Here is a 13,225-nt window from a genome sequence, read left to right as displayed (position 1 = left end):
ATGTTATTCCAGGTGGATTGTGAAGGAAAGGGGGATAAAAGTTATGAAGTGGTAGAAATTGTGGTGGCACCAATGTAAGGAGTTATATCTATAAATCTATTTGTTATACTAATCTGTAAATGTTACTGTAGCATCACCATTGCATGTAGGTTGACAAAACTGCACTTGTTTATTGTGTGAAGTTCTCTTTTATGTGTCATTGCTTGACAGTGTGATTTTGTGTGAAAAAAGTAAAATGCACCCACTAAAGTCACTGCTGGTGGTGAACAAAATTGCACCTGTTCATTGTGTGAAGTTGTTTTTTATGTGTCACCGTTGCTTGACACAGTGTGATTTTGTGTTATGAAGTTTGCATGATGCTATGTCATGCCTGTTCATTGTGTGAAATTATGAATATTCTTATTTTTAATCATACAGTTGAGTGTCACTATTGCTTGGCACAGTGGCATGTTGTGTTACATCTAAAACTAAATAAAAAAGGAAACACAAAATAAAAAGTAAAATGCACCCATAAAGTCATTCTCTAGCCACTTTATCCTATTCTACAGGGTCGCAGGCAAGTCATTGTTGATGATAAATTGTGTCACATTCATCTCATTATCTTAGGCAGAGCAGTGGGTTTAAAAACAGGCTGATGAATATATGGACTAGTTAAATGAGGACTTATTGTTGAGTCTCGAAAATAGTCATTGAATTAAGTGACTTTTGAAGGTAAAATTACGTGTTTAACAACCTGTTAAAAATACACCAGAATGCAGGAAATGGCATCTAATTAATTAAAAATTTTCTGGGGGAGGACCCCTGCCAGTGTATCCCCCCCACATTAAAAATGCTTCTGATGCCCCTGACAACACATGTTTGTGGAAGTGTATCATGGCACGAACAAAAGAGATTTCTGAGAACCTCTGAAAAAGCATTGTTGATGCTCATCAGACTGGAAAAGGTTACAAAACCATCTCTAAAGAATTTGGACTAAACCAATCCACAGTCAGACAGATTGTGTACAAATGGAGAAAATTCAAGACCATTGTTACCCTCCTCAGGAGTGGTCAACCAACAAAGATCACTCCAAGAGCAAGGCGTATAATAGTCAGCGAGGTCCCCAGGGTAACTTCTAAGCAACTGAAGGCCTCTCTCACATTGGCTAATGTTCACGAGTCCACCATCAGGAGAACACTGAACTACAATGGTGTGCATGGCAGGGTTGCAAGCAGAAAGCCACTGCTCTCCAAAAAGAACATTGCTGCTCGTCTGTACTTTGCTAAAGATCATGTGGACAAGCCAGAAGCCTATTGGAAAAATGTTTTGTGGACGGATGAGACCAAAATAGAACTTTTTCTTTTAAATGAGAAGCGTTACGTTTGGAGAAAGGAAAACACTGCATTCCAGCACAAGAACCTTATCCCATCTGTGAAACATGGTGGTGGTAGTATCATGGTTTGGGCTTGTTTTGCTGCATCTGAGCCAGGACAGCTTGCCATCATTGATGGAACAATGAATTCTGAATTATATTGTACCAGCGAACTCTAAAGGAAAATGTCAGGACATCTGTTCATGAACTAAATCTGTAGAGAAGGTGGGTAATGCAGCAAGACAATGACCCTAAGCACACAAGTCATTCTACCAAAGAATGGTTAAAGAAGAATAAAGTTAATGTTTTGGAATGGCCAAGTCAAAGTCCTGACCTTAATCCAATTGAAATGTTGTGGAAGGACCTGAAGCGAGCAGTTCATGTGAGGAAACCCACCAACATCCCAGAGTTGAAGCTGTTCTGGACAGAGGAATGGGCTAAAATTCCTCCAAGCCAGCGTACAGGACTGATCAAAAGTTACTGGAAATGTTTAGTTGCAGTTATTGCTGCACAAGGGGGTCACATCAGATACTGAAAGCAAGAGTTTACATCAGGCCTGGAATTTCGTCATTTTAGGGGCAAGGCCACTTGGGTTTTGTGCTGTCAATTTTTTGAGGGCACGAAGGCCAAAAGCCAGGGCACCAAGGCCATAAAATAAAACAATGATTTTAAGTTCACGTCTATAATGAATTTAATTTAAGGACTAACGACTCTTCTGAGGAAGATTGGAGTCTCAGTCGAAACTATCAAGCAGGTAAAGAAACATCTCCTACACTATTATGTCTGAAGATACGGTAAGAATATATTGAACATGTCTAAACTTATCAATCCATCACTCACTTCAAAATTTTTAAAACTTATTAAACCTATATCCTCCCATAATTTTTGTTCAATTAACACCGAATGTGCAAGAGCATCTTCAGACTGTACTACTACACAGATTTTTGATTAATCAAAATTGAGCCTGGAGTACATCAAAATGTTTGACTGTAAATGGAACATATACTAGCATGCAGGCTACTGATTAACCCATAAAAGCCCAGACCGATTTCTCAATCAAGGAAAATTATTGAGGAAATAAAATGAACTAAATAGACGACAAAGAAAACATTTCTGACCTTTTATTTTTTTAAATAGCACTTTCATGTCTCAAGATCTGAAATATTAAATTGCAAATTTGCGGAACACTGCAACACTATTACACTGTTAACCCAAAAGTTCATTCTATGCAAACAGTTTGAGTAAATACCACTTTTAAAGATTAGTTTTATTGCATTACTTAAACAGTATGAGTATATGAAGAGTATATGAGACAGTCATTGGGTGTACTCATTTTTGTAATTTAAACAAACTTAAACTATCATGTTTTACCTCAGGCCATAGTGCTGCCCTGTTAAGATTGGCTCAAAACAAGTCTGTGCTTGTCCATTGATGGCTACAGAGGAAGTTGCGCCATTTTCTAATTTACACAGAGCAATTTAAGGTCTTTGCACTTTGCATGCTCCTTGGACAATATGCCTGCATTTTTCTGTGTTTAACAATGAGATAAAATCTCTTGCGATGGTGAGCTCGTCAAGATGGCAGCAGTTACACTTCGGTTAAACAGCAAAAAGAAACACAATACTTGTAACAAAACAATGCTACCGGTAACTGCATAGATTAAAAAAGTGGCTATGAACAGACAACAGCACATATCACATATCATATTACGGCAGGAACAAGCAGTAGTAACATCCATGATCTTACGCTTAATGCTCGACAAAGGAAAAACCTGACAGCAAGCTAATTAGCATTTGTTACCGGCTACAGTCGGTACTCGGCACATTAAATGTGGGTCAACGTTGTAACGACATAACGTTACTGTACAAGCAATGCTTATTTAACAGTAACAAACCGTTATGTTATACATGTCAACAAACCTATATGTTGAAATTCCTATCTTATTCGTTTGTTAATTTATCACACAATCTTACCTCAGTCAACTTCTTCCCTCCTTCTGTGAAAATTCAACGTCTCAGACGCGGACACAAGTGGGCGGGGGATGCGTTTGATTAAGTCTCCTGGTTGGCTGGTGATAGATTGGTGTCATTATAGCATGTCGGAGCGGTTCATGCCAGGCTCGAGTCCGATCCACCACTGATGAGTTGCCCAATAAGAATCCAGAATGTAATCAAAAGACGTATTATTTTCTCAATAGACGCAGGTGATGTTAAAGCCTATTGGCAGTCACGAGGCAGACTACAAAACCGCAGGCCATCAAGGCCACTGTGGCCTTACGGCAGATATTTTTTTCCAAGGGCACAAGGCCAAATTGAGAGGGCACGAGGGCCATGGCCCTCGTGAAATTCCTGCCCTTGTTCACATACTTTTGCCATTCACAGATATGTAATATTGGATCATTTTCCTCAATAAATAAATGACCAAGTGTAATATTTTTGTCTCATTTGTTTAACTGGGTTCTCGTTATCTACTTTTAGGACTTGTGTGAAAATCTGATGATGTTTTAGGTCATATTTATGCAGAAATATAGAAAATTCTAAAGGGTTCATAAACTTTCAAGTACCACTGTAGTTGTGATTTCTACTGCCATTTTTTTTCCTTTTCTTTTCTTTTTACAATTCAACTTCACCATGCATTGAAGTGATCTCTGATCATGGTCAGTCAGGATCATTTTCCAACCACATTTTTTCCACAGAGTTGATGGTTCACCACTCTCCTCCCAGGTTTTAATAATGCATTGGACAGTTCTTAACCCAATTCCAGTCATTTCAGTCATCTCCTTAGTTGTTTTCTTTGCTTGATGCAGGCCAATAATTTAACCTTCTGAAACACAGTAACATATTTTTCATGAGCATGGGATATGTCTTCTGATATGTTTGTTTCAAAAATGAGAAGCTACTCACTGCATCCGTTAGGGTTAAAAGAATTGTTGCGAGCTGAAACACATTAATCATTGCAGTAATTATCCAATCAAAGCATCTTATCTATTTGCTTATTTAAATCCAAATGGCAACATTTTTTTGGGCCGGGTAGTGTAGTTGAGTTCCTCATGTCACTTTGCTTCTACTGACTCTGCAGTTTTCTTCATTTCCGAAAGTGCAAAATCTTCATGACTTCCTCATTCAAGGGAAATGAATCTTAATTAATCTCACACACACACACACACACACACAGACTTATAAGTCTGTTGTAGCTCTGATAACTCTGATACACGGATCAAAACTGACAGGAACGATAACACAAAACGAGTTACTGAAAAAGGGCAGAATGGAGACTGGACAAGACATATATGCCAATTCGGCATATGTTATTGAAAATAAATTTGACTGTCAGGACAGTAAGAACATATTGCTTTTCAGCAATAGTTTGTACGAAAGCAAGATGAATGGAATGGATGAAGATGACCAAGGCACAAGGCAGACCAACAGAAAAATCTTTGGTATGCACACACACACACACACACACACACACACACACACACACACAGGCAACTGTAGTTACAAACCAGGGCTCAGATTTGGATCAGAAACATGAGATTTTGTCCTGAATTTCTCTCTTTTGCGTCATGTGTCTACTTGTCTGTGCGACCGATAAACAGTTATAATTATGTGGCAAATCCTAAAAATTCTGATGACATTTTTTTATCACAACATTTTAGAGTTTAGAATAACTCCTTAATTCTGTTTGACAGAAATAAGGAATTTAATCACAGGTCAAATGAACATAACTCAAGATATAGCTTAATTAGGTGGCATGGTTAAGTATACTGTAAATGGCAAAAAATTGTTGTTTTGCTGTTGGTGTTTTCCCCTTTTGTCTTTTTTTGTTATTTCTTGTCCCTTTTCATTTCATTTTAAATACTGCAACACAAAAGGCAGGTCATAAATGAGTAGATATATTGTATGTAGATCTAAGATCTCTATGTCTTAGGATTCAATGCAGCATGGAGCAGGTGTTACAGACAGACTGCAGTGTGTGTGGTGCTGCTGTTTATTCTCCTGCTGACCTCCATCACAGTGCTGTGGATCAAATACAACAACCTGAATACAGGATACAACCATCAACAGACGAGATACAACAACTTGACTATAGAGAGAGACCAGTTACTGACCAGATATAACAACCTGACTTTTGAGAAGGACCAATTGCAGTCCACTAATTATGACCTGAATCAGGAGAAAGATCAACAAGATGCAAAACTGAAGGAACTGACAAATGAAATGATCAATTTACAAGCCAGGTATAATGACATGACAAACAAGAGTGATGAGTTACAGATGGAAAAAGACACCCTTCAGGCAAAGTTAGCTGCAATAGGTGAGCAAATCAATCGAAACTCTTCTGAATGGTAAAACTAAGTTTGTTAAAATGGTAAAAACTTTTCACTGCTCTGTCTCCATTCTGACTGGTCAGAAGTTGATTCATTTCCTAACTTTCCAAACATGATTGTTTCTATGTAATAATAATAATAATAATAATAATAATAATAATAATAATAATAATAATAATACATGGCTAAAAAATAATTGGTTATTCACAAAGAAAAATGCCGAAGAGTCAGGCATGTAACAATACACCAATCAGCCATAACATTAAAACAACTGACAGGTACAGTGAATTACTCTGATTGTCTCATGAGAAGATGAGGCAATTAGGAAGAAGGCAAGCCAGCAGAGGCGGTGTGATTCTCTGGAAATGTTCTGCTGGGAAGCTTTGGGTCCAGGCATTCATGTGGATGTTACTTTTATATATAACACCTACCAAAACATTGTTGAAAATTAAGTATACCCCTTTATGCAACGGCATTCCCTAATGGCAGAGACCTCTTTCAGCAGGATAATACATCCTGACACACTGCAAAAATTGTTCAGGAATGGTTTGAGGAATATGACAAAGAGTTAAAGGTGTTGACTTGGGCTCTAAATTCCCCAGATCTCCAGCCATACTCTAATGCACACACACACACACACACACACACACACACACACACACACACACACACACACACACACACACACACACACACACACCCCTTAACTCAGAATGGTTAAACAAACATGATTGTATAATTAAGAAAGAAGAACTTTATTCATCACACATACACTTGTGAAATTCCTCTCTGCATTTAACCCATCTGAAGCAGTGAACACACACATACCCAGAGAAGCAGGCAGCCATGCTACAGCACCCAGGGAGCAGTTGGGGGTTAGGTGCCTCGCTCAAGGGCATCTCAGCCTGAGGCCACCCTATGTTAACCTAACCGCATATCTTTGAACTGTGGGGAAAAAACAGAGCACCTAGAGGAAACCCACACAGACACAGGGAGAGCATGCAAACTCCACACAGAAAGGCCCCTGTCAGCCACTGGGCTCAAACCTAGAACCTTCTTGCTGTGAGGCGACAGTGCTATCCACTGCACCACCATGCTGCCCAAACACTCGGTGGCAATTTTTTTGTGCTGGAAAATGTAAGCCCACTTTCAAATGGGCTCCATCACACACGTTGTTGATTATTTCCCTTACAGAAAAAACACATGAATTTCCCATGTATTTCACATGTGATCACATGTTACCACATGTGGAATACATGGTATCAGATTTTGTAACGTGTTACCATGTAGAGCACATGTGTAAAACATGTTACCACATGTAAAACATTCCCACATGTGATTCACATAAAATTGGGCCAAAACCACGTTTCCCATGTGCAAATAACATGTTTCCCATGTGCAAAACCACATGTGGAATACATGGTATCAGATTTTGTAACGTGTTACCATGTAGAGCACATGTGGAAAACGTTACCACATGTGTAAAACATTCCCACATGTGATTCACATAAAAATGGGCCAAAACCACGTTTCCCATGTGCAAATAACGTTTCCCATGTGCAAAACACATTTTCTACATATTTCACATGTGAGAAATCACATGTGAAGTTCATGTGGTTTTTCTGTAAGGGTTTCCAAAAACAGTATATGCCTAAGTATTCTATTCCCTATATGATATAACTATTTCCAAAAATGCAAAACAAATGCATTTGCTGCTGACTTCATATTTTAAGTTACCAGGACTGGTCTCATCAAGTGAGGAGTTCATTTCATATTTCTATTTGCTAAAATATAACACTAGCACAAGACATAGAATTCTGCTGCAATCATTGCTTTACCTCAGTTCTGCTCGTGACTCCCTTACCACACGTTATAATGTTAATGCTGACACCTTTCTGCTTTAACCAGCATTAACTTTTTCAGCAGTTTGTGCTACAGTAGCTCTTCTGTGGGATTGAACCATATGGGCTAGCCTTCATGCCCCATGCGACTCAATGAGCCTTCGACACCCATGACCCTGTCGCTGGTTCACCGGTTGTCCTTCCTTGGACCATTTTTGGTAGGTACTAACCACTGCATACCGGGAACACCCCACAAGATGTGCCATTTTGGAGATGCTCAGACCCAGTCATCTCGCCATCACAATTTGACCCTTGTCGAAGTCACTCAGTTCCTTATGCTTGCCCATTTTTCCTGCTTCCAACACATCAACTTCAAGAACTGACTGTTCTCTGACTAATATACCCCACCCCTTAACAGGTGCTATTGTAATGATATAATCAATGTTATTCACTTCACCTGTCAGTGGTTTTAATGTTATGACTGATCAATGTATAACATACAACAGTCAATTGCGATACAAATGTATTATTTGAATTGATGAAATAAAAAATGAATGACAGTTATTATCAGGTCACATTATCAGTTTTTCTTAGCTGTAATTACATTGTTTAGACAGGGTGAGAGAGGGTGCAATAATGTAAATAGCAGGAATACACATGACTTCGCCATAAGTGGAAGTAGCACAGCTCAACAAAGTAACACAGGAAGTCATGTAGCAAAAACACACACAAAAAAAAATACAGATTTAATTGGGAAAGGGGTGTTGTGTGATTGACTGTACAAATAAATTTAATAAGAAATTGGAGCTCTGTTTTACAGACTGCTGAAAGATGAAGAAAAGAGAAGCAAATGTGCATCGTACAAATGATCAAAAAAGTTTATTAAGAAATGGCTGATTTGTTATTAACATTTTTCATTTTTAATAAAAGGAATATTTTAGTTAATTATATTACTTTATTATATTTGTCTCTGACCTTTACAAATCTGGGTAAATAATTATTGTTAGTTATTAAGAAGATGAGACAAAAATTGCTTTAACAAGTAATAAGTTTAAATTGATAAAGAATAGGAAAATAAATGTTGCATTTTTAGAAATAAAATTCTTCAATTTTTTCAGAAATGTTGTGGGAAAATCGAACCGTGAACCCAATATCATGAAGGAAATCAAATCGTGAATTAGGTGAACCGTTACATGCCTACTAATAGCTAATAAAGTCTGTGAGATGTGTATTTAACATTTATTGAAGAAGTCTCTTGTGTCGGTGCTTTGTAACAGTCAGTACATTTTCCACAAGTGTTTGATTACATTAAGTTTAACAATAAATGAATAACAATATGCCATTCTTTAAAAAAAAACATGTAGGGAGGTACTGTGACACAAGCACATGATTGTTTATAATTGTTTTTCGGAAATTCACTGAACATAATGTGTTCTACTTTCTGAACAGATTCATATACCAAAGAGGGATGGAAATATTTCAATGCCAGGTTTTACTACATCTCTACTGCGAAACAAAACTGGAGTGCGAGCAGACAGGACTGCAGAAGTAAGCATGCAGACCTTGTGATCATAAAGAGCAGAGAGGAACAGGTGAGTGAGTGAGAGAGGGAGAGAGAGAGAGAGAGAGAGAGAGAGACTGACTAAAGCCTATTTCTTGTGCTGTCATTTACAGGAGTTCATCATTAAACAACTGTTCAGCAGCAGTCGGGCTTGGATTGGTCTGAGTGACAGAATCACAGAGGGGGTGTGGAAATGGGTGGACGGTACACCACTGAACACTGCGTAAGAATCAGAAATTAATTCTTATCTATTCCCAAATATTTCAGTTTACAGGAAGCACCAGCCCAACTAAATATTCAAAGTTATTGTTTCAAGGAACACAAAACCCAAAAATAAACGCCGTTTGCCGATTATGGCAAGTGCCCTGATGTGCCCTCTGCACATTTAAATTAAAAATAAAACCTTAGAACAGCAATTTATCCATTTTAAAAGTTATCTTCTTCTTCTTCTTCTTCTGTCTGCTCCCGTTCAGGGTCACCACAGCAGAACTGTTCTGTATATTTGATTTGGCATACACTACCGTTCAAAAGTTTGGGGTCACCCAGACAATTTTGTGTTTTCCATGAAAAGCCACACTTTTATTTACCACCATAAGTTGTAAAATGAATAGAAAATATAGTCAAGACATTTTTCTGGCCATTTTGAGCATTTAATCGACCCCACAAATGTGATGCTCCAGAAACTCAATCTGCTCAAAGGAAGGTCAGTTTTATAGCTTCTCTAAAGAGCTAAACTGTTTTCAGCTGTGCTAACATGATTGTACAAGGGTTTTCTAATCATCCATTAGCCTTCTGAGGCAATGAGCAAACACATTGTACCATTAGAACACTGGAGTGAGAGTTGCTGGAAATGGGCCTCTATACACCTATGGAGATATTGCACCAAAAACCAGACATTTGCAGCTAGAATAGTCATTTACCACATTAGCAATGTATAGAGTGGATTTCTGATTAGTTTAAAGTGATCTTCATTGAAAAGAACAGTGCTTTTCTTTCAAAAATAAGGAAATTTCAAAGTGACCCCAAACTTTTGAATGGTAGTGTAGGTTTACATCGGATGCCCTTCCTGATGCAACCCTCCCCAACCTATCTCGGCTTGGGACTGGCACTAAGTATGCACTGTCTTGTACAACCCCAGTGGCTGGCTATTTTACCTAATCTGCATGTCTTTGAACTGTGGGCGAAACCGGAGCACCTGGAAGAAACCCACGCAGACACGGGGAGAACATGCAAACTCCACACAGAAAGACCCCTGTTGGCCATAAGGTTCAAACCCGGAACCTTCTTGCTGTGAAGCAACAGTGCTAACCACTGCACCACCCATTTTAAAAAGTTATGACATTGCTAAAAATAGGCTTACCTGGCCACAGCCATTTCCACTAAAACCGGATATATTAATGGCACACTAGAACACCATTTACCTTCATTGCACGAATCAACAGACTTCACTTTTATGAAGTTTCACTCTCACTTAGCTGGATAACTAATACGCTGTACTGACACAGATACTAGTAAACAGTCCCGTTGCAATAGCAATGTGATTCTGGCCATCTAAAAAGATCACTTTTCTCAGTGAATAAAAACAAACAAAAGCACGTCACATAAAATGATCAATTATCGGGCTTGTTTTATAACCAAACACTTGACACTCAGGCATCTTTAGGGCTGTTTACAACAATTTAGAAGCGATGTGTCCACGAGCTCCTCTAGCCTCGGTAAGTCATGTAGCGTGTAGGTGATATCATGGTTCGTACTCAGAGCGCAATACTTGATCCTCGAAGAGAGTGAGATGTCAGCACCCAGAAACATTGTTTTTCTTTTCAAATAAAATCTGTACACAGTGTACAGGTACAAATATGAATACGTGAACATTCAAACATGTCTTGTATGGATATTATCTGTCAGTATACAGGAGTTTATTTTGGGGTTTTATTAATCTTTAATTTACCTTGTTCTTTTGACAATGCAGGTTTTAGCAGATGGAAGACTTTAGACTGTGTTAAACTCCATATTATTGATCTGACTCTGATTCTCTGGGTTTCAGGTACTGGGATAAGGGGGAGCCGAATAATGCAGGTGATGAGGACTGTGTTGAGATTCTGGGATTTCCTGATAGGAAGAGATGGAATGACAGGCCATGTACAGATGAGGAATCATGGATCTGTGAGAAAAGTGTTTTCAGTAATTAGTGAGAAGTACAAGCTGCATGTCTTGAGTTGTAACTGTATTAGTCACTGTTCTTGTATTTTCAGGACCGATCATATAAAACTATTAGTGTTCAGATCTACACAAAGGGAAATGCATTTCTACTTTCAAATGTCTCGTGTCAGTGTGTGATCAGTGGGTGGTCTTAATCTGAGAAATCTTGTATTTTTAATCATTTTGAAAGAAACCCTTTTTTTAAAATAATCTTAAGGAAATGCTTGGATAAAAATCAAAATCTAAGCTTTTTCCATTTGGCTTAAATGGGATCAAGCATCCAAAGAATTACAATAAATGATATAACAGGTTATACTGAAGCTTAAATTTAACAACAGTTGCATTGAACAACTCTACTACTACTAATTTTATTATTAAAAACAAATAATTAATGATGAGGCACAATAAACTATCAATGTTCTAATCACTAATGAAATGCCTATAAATCTATAAATATTACTGCAGATCATGATAAGCACATTATCAATTAATTAATTTGTGAATACTTAGAATCCCTGCTACTCGATAAATTAATGTATTTTTTTAAATTCAATCAGATTTTCAGTTCTTTTGAAAAAATTCTGTAGTGTTATGAGAAAGGCTTTTATTGTTGTGGGAGTTGTATTTTTTTTTTCTGAGAATGAGATTAGTGTTTCAGAAATCATATCTATGCTACTTCAAAAAATTGTAAGTAAACCTGCACAAAGTATTTTTTGCTGAGACTTTTTTTCACTTTCAGACTACATACAGTACTATAGTCATCTGAGAAACTTCTTACAGCATGAATCTGTCTATTTTTATTCATAAAAAGATTTCAGTAAGCCTTGGTGTGAGACTGTGTGTTTATAGAAGATCAGAGCAGTGCATCATCAATGTTGAGATGCCTGAAATTTATTGCATACTCTAATAAATATTTAAGCTTGAGAAGGAGGCATGCCATCATTCATGGATCTATCCATTCATTCATTCATTCATCTTCAGTTTATCCTGGTCAGTGTGGCAGAAGGTTTGGATCCTGCAAGATTTGGAGCTTGCAGTTTGAGCAAATGCCTTAAGTTTTTATTTATACTGCAGCACTGTGGAAGTCTTGTTTCTAATTGGTTAGAAGGTGAACCATATTATTTCACTCTTTGTAGTAGTTCTGGTTCCAATGAAGGACTTTCACATGACATCATTGCAACTGCGGATTTGTTTACACAGCCATATTGTCTGGCAAGCTTTGTGTTGGACAATGACTAGCACAAGTGTACATGAGTGATTGTAAGCCCAATTCAGTAAACAGCTACCGTACAGATAAACTTGTAGAAGTTGCATCAAAAAGAACAATGTCAGAGACCTGTAGTGCTTTTGGATGTAATAACAGATGTGGAGATAAGCCTGGTTTAACTTTTCACTGCTTCCTGGTGAAAGAACTAGAGACCAGAGGTTTAAGCTGTGACACATGGAACATGGGGTGGATGCGTCGCATGGTGAGTGGTAGTGCCAGTCTGATGGAACATGGGTTGAGTACCTTTTTGATGAGGAAGGGTCCTAGGTACCTGGGAGCCAGCTTGTGGGAGATGGTTCTCAGTGGCAGATGGCATGTGGAGAGCATGACTCGTTGCCCCACCTGGTAAGTGGGCACTTTAGAGCGGCGTTTGTCGGCCTGCCTCTTGGATGCTAGGGCGGAGCAAATGAGTTTTCTCCGGGCCAATGCCCATGTCCTCCTGCAGCAGCGTATGAAGATCTGGGCAGAGGGTATGGCGACCTCCTCTTCTTGGTTGGGGAAGAGTGGTGGTTGGTAACCTAGGGAGCACTGGAAGGGTGAGAGACCTGTGGCAGATGAAGGAAGAATGTTATGAGCGTACTCGATCCAGGGTAGGTACTTACTCCAAGAACTGGCATCCCTGGATGCCATGCACCTGAGTGCAACCTCCAACGCCTGGTTCGCCCGTTCTGCCTGG

General features: G+C 38.5%; 1 protein-coding gene across 2 annotated transcripts; it reads left to right on the top strand.

Moving 5' to 3' along the window:
- The first annotated feature begins 4,602 nt into the window (after window positions 1-4,602).
- Window positions 4,603-11,592, top strand: LOC132883252 (C-type lectin domain family 4 member M-like). 2 transcript variants are annotated; one of them, XM_060916630.1, is made up of 5 exons: window positions 4,603-4,790; window positions 5,282-5,668; window positions 8,972-9,114; window positions 9,197-9,306; window positions 11,128-11,592. In XM_060916630.1, the coding sequence occupies exons 1-5, from the start codon at window positions 4,619-4,621 to the stop codon at window positions 11,270-11,272; spliced, it is 957 nt and encodes a 318-aa protein (XP_060772613.1). In that variant the 5' UTR covers window positions 4,603-4,618; the 3' UTR covers window positions 11,273-11,592. The 2 variants fall into 2 exon arrangements, with proteins under 2 accessions (XP_060772613.1, XP_060772614.1); XM_060916631.1 differs by lacking the exon at window positions 11,128-11,592 and adding an exon at window positions 9,557-9,748.
- The last annotated feature ends 1,633 nt before the right edge of the window (window positions 11,593-13,225 follow it).

Source organism: Neoarius graeffei, chromosome 3 (genome assembly GCF_027579695.1).
Source record: "Neoarius graeffei isolate fNeoGra1 chromosome 3, fNeoGra1.pri, whole genome shotgun sequence".
Taxonomy (NCBI): domain Eukaryota; kingdom Metazoa; phylum Chordata; class Actinopteri; order Siluriformes; family Ariidae; genus Neoarius; species Neoarius graeffei.
The sequence above is the reverse complement of the archived record's forward strand: the minus strand, read 5'-3'. Positions and strand labels throughout refer to the sequence as shown.

Excerpts from the sequence above, each read along its gene's own strand:
- LOC132883252 (XM_060916630.1), top strand. The coding sequence starts at position 4,619 with ATGGAGACTGGACAAGACATATATGCCAATTCGGCATATGTTATTGAA. Across the intron at positions 4,791-5,281 it reads GACCAACAGAAAAATCTTTG|GATTCAATGCAGCATGGAGC; the intron begins GTATGCACACAC and ends TCTATGTCTTAG. Across the intron at positions 5,669-8,971 it reads GGCAAAGTTAGCTGCAATAG|ATTCATATACCAAAGAGGGA; the intron begins GTGAGCAAATCA and ends CTTTCTGAACAG.